This window comes from Protopterus annectens, chromosome 11.part0 (genome assembly GCF_019279795.1).
Source record: "Protopterus annectens isolate FY-2018-M chromosome 11.part0, PAN1.0, whole genome shotgun sequence".
Lineage (NCBI taxonomy): Eukaryota > Metazoa > Chordata > Ceratodontiformes > Protopteridae > Protopterus > Protopterus annectens.
The window spans coordinates 8,508,453-8,521,047 of NC_056745.1; the positions used below are offsets into that span (position 1 = coordinate 8,508,453).

Consider the following 12,595-nt stretch of genomic DNA (forward strand, 5'->3'; position numbering starts at 1 on the left):
TGTCCTCCTGAGACAACAGGTGTGGAATCGAAGGTAAAGGCCATGGAGGCTTCCTTACCAGACTTCTCAGTAATGGGTACCAGTGCTGTCGAGGCCAATCTGGAGCTATTAAAATCATCCTTGGTTTGTCCTGTCTGACCTTTAGAAGTACCTTTGGGAGGAGAGGCAGAGGTGGAAAGGCATACACATGAAGATTTTTCCAACTGAAAGAAAGAGCATCCACTTTCCAAGCTGTGTGATGAAACCTTTTCGCAAAACTTTGGCAGCTGGTGGTTAAGTGGAGAAGCGAACAGATCTATGTCTGGAGTTCCCCATGACACTGTCAATTTCTGAAATACAAGAGGATCCAATTTCCACTCGTGGGATCCATGATTTGTCTGCTTAACACATCTGCTAAGGAGTTCTGTGCTCGGCAGAAACCTTGCCTGAAGATTTAGTTGCAAACTGAGAGCAGTCTCCCACAAAAATCATTGCTTGCCTGCATAGAGGATAAGAATGTGTTCCCCCTTGCTTGTTGATGTACCACATGACAGTTGTGTTGTCTGTTAGAATCAACACCTGCCCTGGAAGAAGTAAATCCTTGAAAGCCATTAATGCAACTGGACTGCTAACATCTCCTTCAAGTTGATATGTAGATGTTGTAGTCTGGCAGGCCACTTGTCTTGTATCCACTTTCCATTCAGATGAGCTCCCCAAGCTTTGTCTGAGGCATCTGTCGTTAGAATCTGACTCTCTGGCCGGGTCACAGAGAGTCCCTTGTTTAGGTGACATTCCTGAGCCCACCACAACAATTCCTTTGAATGCAAGGTATTATTTGAATGACAGTGTCCAGATCCTGGCAGTGCTGAGTCCATACATTTTTGAGATACCATTGTAACTTCCTCATATGCAGTTTGGCATTGGGAAGCACCAGAATACAAGATGCCATGAACCCCAAGGCTTGAAGGACTGTCCTTGCAGTCAGCCTGGACTGATGAGACAATTGATGAAAGTAAAGGGAAAGATTCTTTTGTTTGTCCGGGGTCAAAAAGGCCATCTGGGATGCTGTATTCAGTCTTACACCCAGAAAGCACATGTCCTGAGAGGGTACTAGACTGGACTTTATTTCGCTCACAGAATACCCCAGGCATCTTAGCACTGCTATCACGTATTCCAAATGATGAAGAAGCTCGTCCTTTCCTGGAGCCAGAATCAGGCAATCGTCCAAATAAGGATAGATCTGTATTCCTTTTAGTCAAGGAAGGCTATCACTGAGCCAGAACTTTCGTAAACACTCTGCAGTAGATAAGCCAAAGGGCAATGCAGAGAACTGATAATGAGAATTCCAGCCCAACGCAGATACTTCCTGCAACTCAGTCTGATAGGAACATGAAGGTAAGCCTCCTTGAGATCCAAAGTTACCATCCAATGATCCTTGCCCAGCAGAGGTAAAAGCTGTTGTAGCGTCAACATTTTGAACTTGGGAATGTCCAGATAAGTGTTGAGGGTAGATAAATCCAAAATTGGTCTCCACGTGCTCCCCTTCTTTGGTACTAGGAACAGGCGAGAATAAAATCCTAGGCCCACTTCTGGAATAGGAACCGGCTGTATGGCCCCTATTTGAAGTAACAGAGAAATTTGTTTGTGAGCCTCTATCCTTTGTTGAGGAGGAACGTCTGGCATGCCTTTGAAAGGAGGCAAGGTATGGAAATAAAACCTGTAACCGTGGTGTATGATATCCAATACCCATTTGTCTTGGGTAATCAAACTCCAATTTTCCTTGAAAAGTGCCAACCTTCCCCCCAAAGGTGCTGCCAGACGAGAAGGCTCTGGCAGCTGAAAAGGAAGGTCATTGGGTCTGTTTACGAAAGGACTGACCCCTGCCCTCACCCGAAGACTGTGCAGGTGAACTCCCTGTTCTAGGCCTAAAAGAGCCTTGAGCTCTGCCCCTACCACGTCTAGACCTACCCCTAGACTGGGAATCATAAGAAGGATACGTCCACCCCTTGGTAAGCCAATTTCTACTAAACTTCGGAGGCTGGACCTGCAAAAAATCCTTAACAGTCTGCATAGACTTAGCCTTGTCTTCCATTTTCTTTAAAACTGCTTCAACAGGAGAACCAAACAACACATCAGATTGTGAAGGAGCATCTAAAATCCTTGTCTTAACATGCTCAGCTAAATTCTGATCCCTCAGCCAGGCGTGCCTGCGAAGAACAGAACCAGTGGCAGCAACCCTCGACGAGGCCTGTACAGCATCAAAACCACATTGCAAGGAATGCTTACCCACCTGTTCAGAAACATGTACTAAATCTTGTAACTCTTTACACTCAACACCTTCCGCCAGAGCATCTACCTTAGACTTCAATTGTGAAAGGAGATAGTTTTGGTATTTCAACATGTGAAACTGGCAATTCAAAGCCCTCATAGCTAGAGTGGAAGAAGTATAAACTTTCTTTCCCCATCTATCCAAAGCCCTTGCCTCTATCTGGAGGAACCGGATTTTTAACAACAGAAGCCTTAACACCTTTAGGCCCCTGACTAACAGTTTCTGGGTCTGCCCTAGGACTCTTAAAAAGATACTTATGAGGTTCAGGCACCCTATAATACCTATCCGGTTTAACAGGAGCAGGAGGCAAAGAATCAGGATTAAGAGAAGCCTCTGCAAAAACATCTTCCACCACATCCAGAACAGGAGGTATAGCTAAAGGCCTATGCTGGGGTAAAAACAAAAATTCCCTAAGCCTTTTCCTGGAATCAGAGAAGTCCTGACCTTCCCACTTAAAATGCTCCCTCATGGAATGAAGAGTCTCTGAAAAAGAAAAATCCTCAGGAGGAGAAGCCGAAGGAGTAGAATCATCCACATCAGAATCAGAATAAGGAGAATACTCCTGCAAGTCTTCAGCCGAAGACTCTGAAGCATCCGAAACCTGCTCAAAACTTCCAAGCTCAGGTTCCACCCTAGGTCTCTTATCAGGAGGGGGCATAGAACCTCTAATCAGAGTAATCAAATCTTCTGCCATTTTAAGCATATGCTTCTTGGGCACAGTCCCTGAAGAACTAGGGGTGACACCAGCTGAAGCTAAACATGGCCTGCCTCTGGGAGAAGCCTTGGAAACAGAAGGAGAGGGCCTAACTACCTTAGGAAGGGAGGGGAGAACAGCCACCTGAGAAGCCCCTTCAGCCTGGCCTACCTCCTGAGAGGCCACATCTTGCAATAACAAAGTCTCTCCCTGGGACTCCAAAGAAACTTCTGGCAGAACCACCGGCTCCACCGAGCCCTCTAAAGAACCGGCGTCCGGTACTGACGGTTCTTCTAGCCTAGACTTTGCTGCTTTGTCCTTGCGCTTTTTAGACGAAGCGGGCGTCGGAGCATCTGACGGCATTTTATAATTGCACCGCTTTCCAAAGACTAACCTAGCACAATCTAACCTTCTCTTTATAGTGCGCTTGTTAAATCTAGCACAAGACCGACACCCAACAACGTCGTGCTCAGGCCCTAAACAAGGTATACACAAAGTATGATAATCCCTATGCGGTATCTGTTTCCCACAAGAAATACAGTTATTCACTTTTTCTGACATCCGGTAAACCACTGAGGCAAGAAAAAACCAAAATATTCCCCAACGGGGTACTTAGCCAACTTTGATTCGGTCTGAAACTCCGACTTCGAAAAATTTCAGAACGCCAACCGGCACTTGCAACGCTGCTTCTGCATCGGACCATGCGGCAAAAAAGACAGAGGATATGACGTCGGTCATGCGCATTTGTACCCTGACGTCCTGACGTCAGTCTAATGCGCCTTGACCGACGTCAGCCTTATACTTTGGTATTCGGGCCGACCGAGGACAGCGGACTACCCAAGTGTAAGGACTGCAGCAATGTGAGATGAAGAACATCTTGAAATGGGTCCTGTTTTTTTCTTGAGGCACCAGTAGGAGAATCTTTTCCACTTTAATAAGTAGTTTCTCCTGGTAGTTGGTTTACTGGTCTCCTGCAGGACACTGAGTACGTCCCTCTGAGTACAGGTGCCTAAAGGAGATCAGAACTCTATAGTCCACACTGTCAGTTTGAGATTGAGAAGGTGGGAATGAATTAGGGATTCTCTGTTTTGTGTGAGTAAGTCGAAACGGCGAGGTAACCTGTGGTGATTGCTCTGGACTAGAAAGTAGAGTAGGGGAAACCAATGCTGTCTTGGCCAGAAGGGAGTCAAGAGCAGGATTTTTGGCTTGTCCTTCTGTATTTTCAGGAGGACTTTGTGAATCAGAAGAAATGGAGGGAAGGCATAAAGGAACATTCCCTGCCATGAAAAGGAAAAAATGTCCATCTTCTATTCTTGTGGATGGGGGAGCCTTGTGCAGAAGAGGGGCATCTGTCTGTTCTGGGAGGCAAACAAGATCTGCCTGAGGAGTACCCCACCTGTGAATTAGACCTTGAAATGCCTCCCTGTGAAGCATCCATTCATGGGAGGGTGTCAAGGTTCCGCTCAGAGGGGTCTGCCACCTCATTGTCTTCTGATGGGATGTAAACTGCCTGCAGGTGAACATGACATGTTGCTGCCAGGGACCAGATTTGGAGAGCTAGACTGCAGAGAGGGTAAGACTTTGTTCCTTCCGGTTTGTTTATATACCATAGGACTGTCAAGTTGTCTGTGATGACCTTCAGGGTGCCTGGCAGAAGGATCTCTTGAAAGGCCTGATTGCCAAGGAGAGTGCCCTTAGCTCTGTTAGGTTGACGTGGTCCTTCCTTTCTTGAATGAACCACTCCCCCTGAACTTTGTGCTGGTTGTTGGCATGGTATAGGATGGCCCCTCCCAACCAAGATCTGATGCAACCAAGGGTACCCCTTGATTGAGGGTAACTGTGGCAATCCACCAGGAGAGCTCCCTTTTTAAACAGGATAGAAGAGGAAGTTGTGTTTCCAGGGGATGACAGTGTTGGCTCCAAGAGCTTCTCAAGACCCACTGAAACTTCATGTGCATCCTGGATAGAGGGATCATGGGGATCAGGGAATCCATGTATCCAAGGATTTTGAGGAACTCCCTGGCCGAGATGGTTGGTAGAGGTAAGCAGGGAGTAGAATAATAGAGTGAGTAATTCCACTTTCTCGCAATAAAGTTTTAAAGCCAACAGACTGCTTCTAAGGATTTTAGGAACAAAGGATTGGCAAATATAAAAGACTTTATAATCGTGAGTCTCCTCTAGACAAAATAACCACTGCTCGTGTGTGTCTTTATATGGAATTAGTCTTCCACAAGCACACTTTCCCTTAGTAGATGACATGTACGTCTGAACATAGGCAATGTAACAAAGAGAAATCCCACAACAGTACTCATCTCAGTGCAGACAGTCGGAAACCGATCTTCGAAATGGGTGGCCGAAGTTGAGCAAACGCTGGATTTCTGAGACTGGCGTTCGGATGTCTGAATCACACTGCGGCAGAAAAGTTCTGAGTTGGGTATGTGCAGACTTCACAGATATAGTCTACATCCGTTTATGATCCTCGCATGCAACGTCGCACGTACTCCTGCTTCTAAGACGTTGATATACTGGCCGAATGTCCTGTGCTGCAGGCAGCAACTCCCTAAGTTTATGAATACTGCAAGAGGAGAACGGATGGACATCTACCGTATTACCTATCCTATAAATCAATTTATCGTGGACCACAGACTAATCCAACAGCCAGAAAAAAATTCCTGCTCTTCAGCAATTGCTACAACCCTACTCAAATATTTGTGTCCTCTGATACAATAAAAAATCCTTACTCAATACATGTAAATCCAAAAATGCAGCATGCGACACACTGCACTCTAACTACACTGCTAAACTCTGGAACAACATGCCACAACCAATCATAACTACAGGAAACTCTAGTGGTGGAGGGTTAAACTGTGGGAAGGTAAAATCTACAGCTGATAGACAAACGAAGGAAATGAGCAATTATCACGTTATCGAGTGTCACCAAGTTTGTGACATATCACATGGTGTTAGGTGTCATCCAGCACCTGCTATCTTATCAAGTTATCAAGTGTCACCAAGTTTGTGACAGATCACGTGGTGTTGTTAGGTGTTACCCAGCACCTGCTATCTTATCAAGTTCTCAAGTGTCACCAAGTTTGTGATAGATCACGTGGTGTTGTTAGGTGTCATCCAGCACCTGCTATCTACAATCAAAGCCTTTTGGATTTATGTTTTAACAAAGTCCAAATCAACTTTTCAACTCCAGTTTTTCTAATTGCCACATTTATAAAACTGGTCAGTGTCTACTCACTAACTGCTGGGAGGAAGTCATGATAATTCACATTTTTCATCATGTTCTCCATTTTCATTTAAAAATGTATGAAGCTGTCAGTCTGGACAACAATCATGAACATCCTGAATCCACTAGAGCTGCAGCTAACCCCTATGTGAACAGCCCCCTTCCTTAATCCTGCCAGCTCCCTTCTTCCATTTGTCTCTGGCATTCTAGAATCCCTCTATTACCTGCCACCGTACTCATGTCAGATAATTTATACCAAGTCCACACCATCCTATATGTGACAACGCTGCTGCTCCTTACTCCTTTATCACTTCAGTTCTGGATTCCACTCATGGCCTCTGCTCCTTAGTTCCCGGGCCTTCATCTCCACCCCTTGTGTGAGCAGTACGTCAATTCAATTATATCATGAAAGGCTGAACACAAAAAACAGAGAATCTCAAATGTTAGATCAGAAAAAACAGGAACACACACAACACTGAACACCATTAAAATCAAATCAAAAAGCACTGAACACTTCACTCCCACTAAAAAGGCCTTAATCATTAAATCTCACCTACAAACCCCAGATCCAGTATCATCTGAATAGTCATACTCTAACAGAAAGGGTTTTAGGAACACAACATCTAGAGCAGGGTTAGGAGCAGGGTTAGCTCCCCTTGTGTCATTATACATGGGTACCAACCATAATCGTAATCCAGCCATACACACTGTGTTACTACATACTCTCTTCCTAACAGTACCAGTATGCAAGACAGGAGGACACAAAACACACACACACACACACACACACACACACACACACACACACACACACACACACGCACGCACACAACACCAAACATGAGCAACACAGAATCATTCCCCTACCAAACCATTAGTCTAACCCTAACACCCATGAACATTTGCACATCCACACCAACTGCTTTAACTCAGTCTTGTAGAACTATCACTTTTTCATTCAAACATTAGTTTTCCTGCACACTCCAACTTACCAACATTGTATAACATTATAACTCGGGCATATGAGATTCACAAAAATATGTATTCACTCATTTGTGCATTCTCTTGTTCTTACACTGCCTCCTTGAGCTACAGTAGTCAGTTCATATTCCCCCTTCTCTTCTTTCCACAGAGACATTTGCCAAGCTAAGGTCCCTTTCATTCCTGACATGTCCATTTGCCTCACCATTGTGTTAACTCTGTACAGTGGCCTTTCTAACGGCTTGATGTGCCTTACTCTGCATGGCCAATGGAAACAGGCATGAAACCTCAGGTGTTCAATGAAAGGTTGGCTTTAGTAATTCTACTGTCTGTTCACCCAAATACACACACCAAAATTCTGCTCTCCTTTGACATTTGACATAGCAATGCATGGCTCACCACGTGATGGTTAAGACTTCTAGTACTCCCACACAACACCCCGCCCTCGAAGTACTTACACTTTTCCTTGTACTCTCTGCACCAAACTTAGTAACCTGAATAATCTTAAGCTTGGCATTTTCCAAATTAAAGTCCCTAACTATACCTCAGATGGATGAGAACAGGCTATGGACATGGGTATTGGAAGATACTGCATACTAACACCCACAGATTAAACAGGACTGGCCCCAGCACTAACATCCATTCTAAAACAGGCTCTGAACTGCCACACCTGTCTCCAATCATTTTCCTGTCCATCCAAGCTTTTGTGGTCCTAAACCATTACCTTTTAGTTTTCCCAACTAAGTAAATGCAAAGTACAGTTTCTGATACTTTCCTAAAGGTCTCAAACAATCTACCAAAAACTGCCTTTATACAACTTTGTGATGAGCCAGTCAAAGAAATGGAGCCAGTTTAGGAATCTGGACCACTACTGTATGAAACTGTGATGCAGGTTATACATGACAGACGTAATAACTTTATTAACTCAAGCACCAACTACTTGAGTACTACTAACTCACCGACAATTGATCAAATCAACAGATACTTGCAAAGGACAGCGAGTTTAAAGAACACATTTTTGTAGGGGCAAGCTCCTCTAGATGTCCCCGACATGACAGCTACCGCCATACCTCCAAACTATAAATGTAGTGCCTCAAATGTCTGAGGGCGCATAAGCTCAGAGCAGGTACATTTACACACAGACAAATGTTTAGCTGTGAGCAGTTGAACCTCAAAGTAGGTAAATCATAACTCCAGTTGAACTATCAGGCAGGAACTCTAAAGCACTCCAGTACATAGGAAGATCAAGAGGCCAGTACCTGCTGACTCCTTGTTTGCACACACATTCCTGTAACACTTGGAAATGTCAACAATAAGTAATGATCTGTTTCATTTGATTTACTCACACTGTCGTACATTTGTCACCATACGCTGTCATCACCAGCTTGACTTGGTCTCGTATATAAACGAGAAAGCCAAACCAATTTACAATGTAGCCATATACTTACTGCTGGAGGCATCATCAGATAAAGTCTCCTGAGGCTGGGTTTCTGCTTCTTCCATGGACTCAGGTACACATTTCTCGTAGTTTTCAGTCAGCACCACCAGTCTTTTCAGAGGGCCCTTACTTCCTGCAGAAGAAAAAAAGCACAGATATTCTAGTTAAATTACCATCCCCAGATCTGATGCAGTACTGAGATCATCACATCCCCACAAAATGCGACGGTATGTAAATATATTTACAAAAAGCAGTGCTCCATGAAACATATTTATAAAATCAAATTGCAACCCTCTATACAAAACATACATCTACAAAAAGACCAGTATCACTAAAATAGGAGTGTTGTCATAGAAAGTATTGGCAGGATCAAATACATTGTGAAAAGAGCCCTAAACAACCAACTTCCAACACCAAAAGCACTTGTCGTAGTTGAAGGCAAAAATTGAAAACAGGAATTCTCCACAAATGCAGGTTTATTCGAAAAAGTTAAGCGCTTTGGTCTTGACTAGCAAGACTTCATCAGAACAGTTAAAATGTAGTACTTCCTCTCTTTAAATATTCTATTCCACCAATCAAAATCTCCAATCCATTTAAAATACATATGTCTAAATCACAATATTAATTATTTACAAATACTTTTACCATAGTATAAAAAATAATAAAATAAATGTGACAATGATAGTCAAAAAGTTTTTTTGTATATGTAAAAAAAAAGTTTTTATAATTTTTCTGCTAAATGTCTCAATACTGGCATGATAATGAAAACATCATTTAAACCAGGGTAATTCGTGGCATTAGTCCTAATTTGCCACTTGATTTCCATCCTTTCAAGTTTGTTCTTCCAATTACACCCCCTGAGATCTTTCCCTACAATTTCACAGATTCCAAACAAAAAAACCAGAACAATGAGGACTTCTTGTTAGATGTTTACTTAGGGCGTTGTTGTCATCACCCCTCCTAATTGCATATAGATGTTCGTAATGCGCCTACGGAATACCCTTTCAGTCTTACTGATGTAGAAAGATTTACACTCCCGACATAAGGCTAAGTAAATCCCCCCCCCACTACTACAAGTTGTACCCAGTATCACCAAGTTACACCATAGGATGAGTCAGGATGCTTTTACAATATTGACACGCACCACATTTCCCCGTTCTTTTATTAGCTATTCTGGGGATAATGTGGTGCTCCAACAAGGATTTCATATTCAAGTCGACTTTGTAAACGAAATGAGGCTCATTTCAAATATTTCCATGAGACCCTCGTTGCCCCTAAATAATACCCATTTTTTTCTCATTATTTCTTCTACATTCCCTGATGTTTCACCGTAGGTTAGTACCATTGAACGGTTAAACTTGTTCATACCATCTCTACCTTGTTGTATTTCAAGGGTCTGCTCCAACCCAAAAGTGGTACATATCTTGTCCCCCAGAGATCCATAACCTGTGAACAAGTATTGTAAACCCAGTTACTGGGGTACCCCCGATCTATAAATAAACTAACCAGGGTCCCCATTTCCCTCTGCAGGGTTTCCTTTTCGGAACACATTCTAGCCGATCGGACAATTTGGTCCTTTACTATGTTCCTTTTCACATACCCAGGATGACTACTATTAAACTCAAAATAATCATTAGAAAATGTTGGTTACCTATAGATCTTAGATACAAACTTATTATTGATATTATCTTTGACCAATGTTATGTCCAAATAGTTGATATTGTAAATACATCCTGACTGATCCTATGGTGGAACTTGGTGATACTGGGTACAAATTGTATTTAGCACCACGTACTTGTAGTACTAGGGGGTGATTTACTTAGCCTTATGTCGGGAGTGTAAATATTTCTACACTGTTAAGACCGAAAGGGTATTCCATAGGCACATTTATGAACATCTATAAGCAATTAAGAAGGGTGATGACAACAACACCGCAAGTAAACATCTAACAACAAGTCCTAATTGTTCTGTTTTTTTGTTTGGAATCTGTGAAATTGTAGGGAAAGATCTCAGGGGGGGTAACTGGAACAACAAACCTGAAAGGATGGAAATCAAGTGGCAAATTAGGACTAATGCCACGAATTACCCTGGTTTAAAGGATGTTTTCATTATCATGCCAGTATTGAGAAATTTAGCAGAAAAATTATAAAAAAATTTTTTTTACATATACAAAAAAACGTTTTGACTATCATTGTCACATATATTTTATTGTCTTTTATACTATGGTAAAAGTATTTTTAAATAATTAATATTGTGATTTAGACGTGTATTTTAAATGGACTAGAAATTCTGATTGGTGGAATAGAGTATTTAAAGACAGGAAGTACTACATTTTAACTGTTCTGATGAAGTCTTGCTAGTCAAGACGAAAGCGCTTAACTTTTTTGAATAAACCTGCATTTGTGGAAAATTCCTGTTTTCAGTTTTTGCCTTCAACTACGACAAGTGCTTTTGGTGTTGTATCGGCAGGATACTGGGAATCGACTGGGTCGACTGTGGCCAATGAAAAACAGCTGCTGTGCAAGGCAAAAGAAAGATATGCTATCCATACTTCCCAGCTAAAAAACACAGAGTCTACAGTGCTGTTAAATTTACAGTCGATATCTAAATCTTTAGGTAGCTTGTCAACACTTGTCCTTTAAAATCTTTAGGTTAAGTAGAATATCTCAGTTTAATAATCTAACATTTCAGAGTAGAATATTTGAGTTTATTAAGCTAATATTTCAGATCTCTACGACTATATTAGTACTAGTTTAGACACGCTTGTTAAATCATTACCAAACAACTGCTGTATTCTCATAAGTCGTCAGTGAATCTATGTTGTCATGACACAGGAACTGCATTTCTTATGACAGGAAATTACAAATTAATGCTAGAAAAGGGCAGAGAGAGAGATAAACTGATGGTAACACTCTCTGCATAAGACGCACTGCAGTGGTGATATTAAAATGTACTTTTCATAATCAAACAAGGGCCCACAAGGCAAACGTTACAGTAGGAGAGATAAAAGTATATAATACATTACAATTACATGGGGGATGTATTATTCATTATTAAGATATGCAATATTTCCATTTTTAAATGATATAGAAAATTACAAGGTAACCCAGGAAATCAGAGACGGCACTGGAGATAATGTTACTAATATACTGCTGTAACTTATACATATGGAGGTACTGGAGATAATGTCACTGATATACTGCTGTAACTTATACATACGGAGGCACTGGAGATAATGTTACTGATATACTGCTGTAACTTATACATATGGAGGCACTGGAGATAATGTTACTGATATACTATTATAACTTATACATATGGAGGCACTGGAGATAATGTTACTGATATACTGCTGTAACTTATACATATGGAGGCACTGGAGATAATGTTACTGATATACTACTGTAACATACATATGGAGGCACTGGAGATAATGTTACTGATATACTATAGTAACTTATACATATGGAGGTACTGGAGATAATGTTACTGATATACTACTGTAACTTATACATACGGAGGCACTGGAGATAATGTTACTGATATACTATTATAACTTATACATATGGAGGCACTGGAGATAATGTTACTGATATACTGCTGTAACTTATACATACGGAGGCACTGGAGATAATGTTACTGATATACTACTGTAACTTATACATACGGAGGCACTGGAGATAATGTTACTGATATACTGCTGTAACTTATACATACGGAGGCACTGGAGATAATGTTACTGATATACTGCTGTAACTTATACATACGGAGGCACTGGAGATAATGTTACTGATATACTGCTGTAACTTATACATACGGAGGCACTGGAGATAATGTTACTGATATACCGCTGTAACTTATACATACGGAGGCACTGGAGATAATATTACTGATATACATACGGAGGGACTGGAGATAATGTTACTGATATACTGCTGT

The 12,595-nt window shown here is 41.7% G+C and overlaps 1 protein-coding gene across 2 annotated transcripts in view; it reads right to left on the reverse strand.

Moving 5' to 3' along the window:
• Nucleotides 1-12,595, reverse strand: part of LOC122815112 (zinc finger protein 260-like) — a 743,919-nt gene that overhangs the window by 298,526 nt on the left and 432,798 nt on the right. For both annotated transcript variants that reach the window (XM_044087356.1, XM_044087357.1), the window contains exon 5: nt 8,667-8,789. In XM_044087356.1, the coding sequence (XP_043943291.1) occupies nt 8,667-8,789 (123 nt within the window). The remainder of the gene's footprint in view (nt 1-8,666; nt 8,790-12,595) is intronic.